Source organism: Candida pseudojiufengensis, assembly GCF_024610245.1.
Source record: "Candida pseudojiufengensis strain CBS 10847 chromosome Unknown scaffold10, whole genome shotgun sequence".
Taxonomy (NCBI): Eukaryota; Fungi; Ascomycota; class Pichiomycetes; order Serinales; family Debaryomycetaceae; genus Lodderomyces; species Lodderomyces pseudojiufengensis.
Genome location: NW_026261540.1, coordinates 48,276 through 54,315, shown reverse-complemented (window position 1 = coordinate 54,315; position 6,040 = coordinate 48,276). Strand labels below are relative to the sequence as shown.

At 25.4% G+C, this 6,040-nt stretch overlaps 3 protein-coding genes across 3 annotated transcripts; 2 read left to right on the top strand and 1 right to left on the bottom strand. All coding sequences in view use genetic code 12, as the record gives it.

The window, feature by feature from the left end:
- Positions 1-307: 307 nt before the first annotated feature.
- Positions 308-2,086, top strand: KGF55_004958 (uncharacterized protein; the record flags this gene model as incomplete). The annotated part of the gene is made up of 1 exon (XM_051759918.1): positions 308-2,086. The coding sequence occupies one exon, from the start codon at positions 308-310 to the stop codon at positions 2,084-2,086; it is 1,779 nt and encodes a 592-aa protein (XP_051612121.1).
- Positions 2,087-2,488: 402 nt separating this feature from the next.
- Positions 2,489-3,247, top strand: KGF55_004957 (N-terminal protein methyltransferase; the record flags this gene model as incomplete). The annotated part of the gene is made up of 1 exon (XM_051759917.1): positions 2,489-3,247. One exon carries the CDS (start codon positions 2,489-2,491, stop codon positions 3,245-3,247), a length of 759 nt encoding a protein of 252 aa, XP_051612120.1.
- Positions 3,248-3,308: 61 nt separating this feature from the next.
- Positions 3,309-5,071, bottom strand: KGF55_004956 (MFS transporter; the record flags this gene model as incomplete). Its single annotated transcript, XM_051759915.1, has 2 exons — positions 3,309-3,822; positions 3,876-5,071. 2 exons carry the CDS (start codon positions 5,069-5,071, stop codon positions 3,309-3,311), a joined length of 1,710 nt encoding a protein of 569 aa, XP_051612119.1.
- Positions 5,072-6,040: the final 969 nt, after the last annotated feature.

The window sequence follows — 6,040 nt, the reverse complement described above, 5'->3', positions numbered from 1 at the left end:
TGCAGCCATTTTTAATCTAATTAATTCTTTAATATTCTGCATTATTAAGTAAGGAGTTATAGTATGACCACAATTAACTAAAACCATACCAATATTACTAATAACCATGTGGGAACGTTTTACATTTTAGTTTTTTCATTAAATATATAAAGAAGATTAAATAATCAATGTTAATACTTTGATATTTCTTTTTCTTTTTCATAATTCAACACAACTCAATTCTTTCTTTTATTATTTCAACTAATTTTCAATTTATCTTACTAGCTGCTACTTGAAAGTCAATTAAAGAAGAAATACTCAATCAACTATGTCTTATTATTATACAACTTCACCAAATTATTCAAATGGTTTTAATTTTAATGATTTAATAAATTTATTAAATAATCAAACAATTGAAGATCATCAAAGACAACAACAACAACAACACTATCAACAACATTATCAACAACATCAACAACAACTTCAACAACAACACCCTCAATATCAACAACTTCAAAAAAATCAATTGGAAAATTATTTAAATAATCAAATTCAAAAATCAAATCAAAATATAAAACCAAGAATTATCAAAAAATTAGAAACAGAAGATGAATTTCAAATTCAAATTTATAAACCAATTGGAAATTATAATAATTATGAAGTTATAATAAAACAATCAAACCCAAATCAACCAATTATAAATTTAATTATATATTCAAAAGAAGATAATTTTAAAATTGAATTTAAATTTAATTTAAATTATATTGATATTGGTAATATAAATTGGAAATGGTATAAACAAAATAATATTTTAATTTTAAATATCCCCAAGAAATTACATTTTATAAATCATTATGATGAAATTTTAAATCATTTAATTGATTCATTACCTAAAAATTCTCAGGAATATTTAAATTATGAAGAAGAAGAATCTAAAAATTTTGATGCTTACCAACATGAAATTGAAGAAGATTATCCAGAAGAAGAAGATGAAGCTGATGAAAATGAAGATCAAAGAGATGAAAATTTACAAAATTCAATTAATGATCATGATAAATTAATTAAAGATGCAATAACTTCATTAATTTCAAGTAATTCTAATAACAAAGGTAATAATAAATCAAATGGTAATTTACCTGATAAATTAGAACCAGAGGATCCAAATGCTAAAAAATTAGCTGAAAAAGTTGGTAAAGAAGCTGCTTCAAAAGGTAAAAAATTAGAAGAACAAGATTCTGAAAAAAGAGAAAAAGAATTAGCTGCTATTGACGCTGAAACAGAGGCTAAAAGAAAACAACAAATTGAAGAAGAAGAGAGAAGAAGTAAAGAAGAAGAGGCTAAAGCAAAAGCTGAGGCAGATGCTGCAGCTAAAGCTAAAGCTGAGAAAGAAGCAAAAGCTAAAGCCAAAGCAGAAGCTAAAAAACAAAAACAATTAGAAATAATAAAAAGAAAACAAGAAATTGAAAATCAAAGAAAACAATTTGAATTAAAACAAAAAGAAGAAGAAGAAAAAATTAAACAAGCTCAATTAGATTTAGAAAGATTAATTAAACAACATCAATTAGATCGTGAAGATGAAGATGATGATGAAAATGAAGAGGAACAACATGAACAAGATGAAGAACAATTAAAAGAGCAAAAATCTCAACAACAACCACATCAACAACATCAAAATAATGGGTATGGTTTAACTCCTCAACAATTACAACAACAAGAATATTTAAATAAATTATTTGGTTATAATTTAGGTCCAGTTTTATTTAATAATATTCCACAAGTTCATCAACCACAAGTTCATCAACCACAAGTTCATCATCAACAACAACAACAACAACAACAAACTAAAAAACCACAACCTAAGCAAAATCAACATCAACAACCACAACCTCAAAAACCTCAAAAACCAAATAATTTAAAATCATCTAATTCAATAGATTCATCAAAATCAAAAACATCAGCTAATGCTATTATTAATAAATCTAATAAAAATTTAAATTCAAATTCAAATTTAAATACAGCAAATAAGATTAAAAAATCAAATTCTCCAACTATTGAAGATGTTGAAGATGAAGAAAGTATTTTATTTAGAAAAAGATTTGATCATTAATTATAATATCATGTTTATAGCTTAGCTTAATAAAAATTAATATACCAATTTTTTATTTTTTATATTTTATTTTGTCTTATACCTGACTCTTCACTATATCGTAATATCATCTCATTAAGTCCGCAACTTCATGATAACTTGATCCGTAGATCTAGTCAATTATTTTGCAACATGTAACTTGGTACTTTTTTTCGCAGTAAAAAAAAATATAAACTTTGAAAAAATAAAACTGTTTTTAATCTCATCTTTTTTTCATACATTTCTGAAACAATTTATTTTAAACAAGACATAACCAGTACAACCGCACTCGTTCATAGAGGAAAATCAATAATTACAAAATCTCACTGACAACATCCTCCATCTTAACCAACCTCAAATCAACTACTTCATATATATTAACAAATGGCTGTGAAAACTTTCCAAAAAGAAGATGAAAACACACTAGATTCAGATCCTCAACAAGAACAACAAGAACAACCAGATTCACAAATAAATTATAATGATGCAATAGAATATTGGTCATCAGTACCAGCATCAATAAATGGAGTATTAGGAGGTTATGGAGAACAAACATCTGTTCCTAAACTGGATATTATAGGATCACAAACTTTTTTAAGAAAATTACAAACAAGAATGCAACCACCTACCGCTGATCAGCCCAAGATAACAATTGATATGGGTGCTGGAATTGGTAGAATTACAAGAGATTTATTATGGAAAATTAGTGATTCCGTTGATTTATTAGAACCTGTTAAACCATTTGTAAATCAAATTCCAATAGAATTAAAATTAGTTAAAGAAAAAGGTAAATTGGGAGATATATACCCAATTGGAATGCAAGATTGGATACCTTCAAAAAAATATTGGTTAATTTGGTGTCAATGGTGTGTTGGACAATTACCAGATGATGAATTAATAAAATTTTGGATCAAATGTAAAAATTCCCTAGTTGAAAATGGTACAATGATTGTTAAAGAAAATATTGCTCCAATTAATGATATATTTGATGAAACTGATTCATCAGTAACAAGAACTGATTCAAAATTTAGACAATTATTTATTGATTCAGGTTTTAAATTAATTGCAAGTGATTTACAAAAAGGTTTACCAAAAGAATTATATCCTGTTAGAATGTATTGTTTAAAAGTAGCACCAGCATGATTCTACAAATTACAATTTAATTAAAAATTTATCATTACTAATAAATACGAAATCATCTAAATTAAACAACTCTTTGTTTACTTGGTTCATAAGGAAATAATAATGCTAAAAATCCAATAACTCCAACAAATGCACCACAAATCCATATAGGTACAGAACTAGCAGTATTTGAATAATAAGCAATTAAAGGTACAATAACAGTTGCAACTCTTGTACAACCAATAGCTAATGCATTACCAGTACCTCTTGCATGACTTGGAAAAACTTCAGGAGTATAAGCATATAATACAGCATAATATATATAAATTGCAGCAAATGATAATGAAGATAATGCAACATTTTGAGCACGATTTTTAATTTGTGTATAACCAAATAAAAATGCCATTGCTGATACTCCTCCAATACATAATACACCTCTTCTACCTAATATGGGGAAAAAATATAATAATCCTCCTGCTATTATTGGTCCACCCATTGATACAGTATTTGAAATTAAACTATCTCTATATACTCCTTTAACATCTGGGGCTGAAATATTTGCACCTCTTGTTGCTAAATATTGAGGTAAAAAAGAACTAGTAATGTTAGTAAGTTTTGATAAGTGGTTTTTATAATGAGTTAAACATACCTAAATAATGGATAACTTATACCTAATAATAACCATGATAAAAATACTAAAGTAGTTGATCTTGCCATTTTTTTGCTACTAAATAATATTGAAATATGATGTTTTACCAAGTTAATTAATCCCAATATATTAACATGTTTTCTATAATCATCATTAATTTTTATTGAACCTAAATTTTCTAAATCTTCTAAAGTTAAAGAACATGGTCTATTATATTTTTTTGCAATATTATGTAAAATTTCAATAGCTTCAGAATCTCTATTATTTGAAACTAAAAATTTGGGGGTTTCTTTTAAATTAACAACAGTTAATCTTAAAATTGACATAAATAAAACAATTGATCCATTTGTATAATAAACATATCTCCAACCTCTATTTTCATGACTTGGACAATTTGATTCACTTTCACATGAATTACCAGGTAAAAAAGCATAAGCTAAAGCAACTGCAATAACTTGTCCAATACCCCAAAAAAATGCAAAAAATGTTAATAACCATTGATTTTTATGAGGTAAATATTCTAAAAATATACAAGTATCTAATACTAAATTCCCACCAGCAGCAAAACATGATAAAAATACAAATATACAATAACTTGCCATTGATGACATTGTACCAGTTATAATTGTAAATAAACCACTTAGTAATAAACTTAAATTAAATGCAATTTTTCTACCAATTAAATCAGCAGAAAATCCCCAAAATATAGCACCAACTAATAATCCAGCAGCTAACATTTCATTAGATATGGGGAATTTATAACCAAATTGATAATTTATAAAAGTTCTTACTGAACTTTCTAAATAAGTTAATTGAGTATCTGTCCAATATCCCATACCATTTAAAAAAAATAATTTTAAATGATAAGGAGTAAAACCAATTTCATCAATTGTATCATTTATCAATTTCATTTTTAAATGTAATATTTCATCATTTGCTTCTAATTCAATCATATCAAAATTTTCTGAAGAAGTTGTATCATCTTCTAAAAATTTTTGAATTTCTTGATCTTCAATTTTAGAATTTGAACTTGAATTATCATTTTCTATGTTATAAGGTTCTTGTTGTTGTTTTTCATTTTCAGTTTGAAATTGAGAATTATGAGAATTTTGTTGATTATTAGAATCATGATTATTTAAATCTGATAGATTCGTTAATTTCACTTCTTCTTGACTTGTGTTTGTATTTATCGACATAACGAATGGATTATTTGAATTTCTATAAAGTAATGATTAGTTTGACGTAGACTATGTTCAGTAATGGCAGTAGTAGTAGCTGAAAAGAAAGGAATGAATTGATTAAATAAAGTTCGATTGTAGATTCGGGAGTGTAGTAAGATCCGATAAAATACTAAGATTCAATGAATGATATTTAAATTTGAAAATTAATTTGTTGAATAATAAGAAATAATAGATATGAGTTGAAGAATCAATTGTAAATAAATGATAGAAATATGAAAAAGAAAAATTTTTTAATCTCTTAATTTCTTATTTCAATATAGAAATTACACAAATATGAATTTAGATTTTCTGGAGTAAAAAGAAATTATTAACCGAAGGAAAATGAAGTTTAAAAGAGTTGAAGAAGAAGTAAGTTAAAGAAGAAGAAAAGTTTAGAGAATAACCTGATACCAATTCAATTATAATGACGACATTTACAAACTAATCATACAAGAAAATCACAGATTAGATATTTAGTAAAAATGTAACAGAATTTTAAAATCAACTACTTCCTAATAATTTTTTATTTTTTTTTATTTTTTTATCCATTTAGGCGAAACAAAGAATGTGGTAAATGCAAATAAAGTTTACTTCTAAAACTATAGTACAAACAAAGCTATAAGATCTTGGTACTACTGAATTAAGAGATCTGAGCTATTGTTTTTGAAATACTTAGTAATGGTTGACTACTAGATCTAATTCATATTATATCATCTAAAATCTTGAGTTCTGTATATAAAAAGACTAATGTTGCCTTATTTTGTTTATGTATCTCGTAATTTTATTATTCGGATAAATAATACGTCTATAATAGTATACAGGATTTAATAAGTAGATACTCTTTGTTTTGGACCATCTTATCAATACAAACAATAGATTATAGTCTCTAATGATATAGAAACAATAGTAGAGAGATACTTTAATCTATGAAGCTCAAGTAAATAT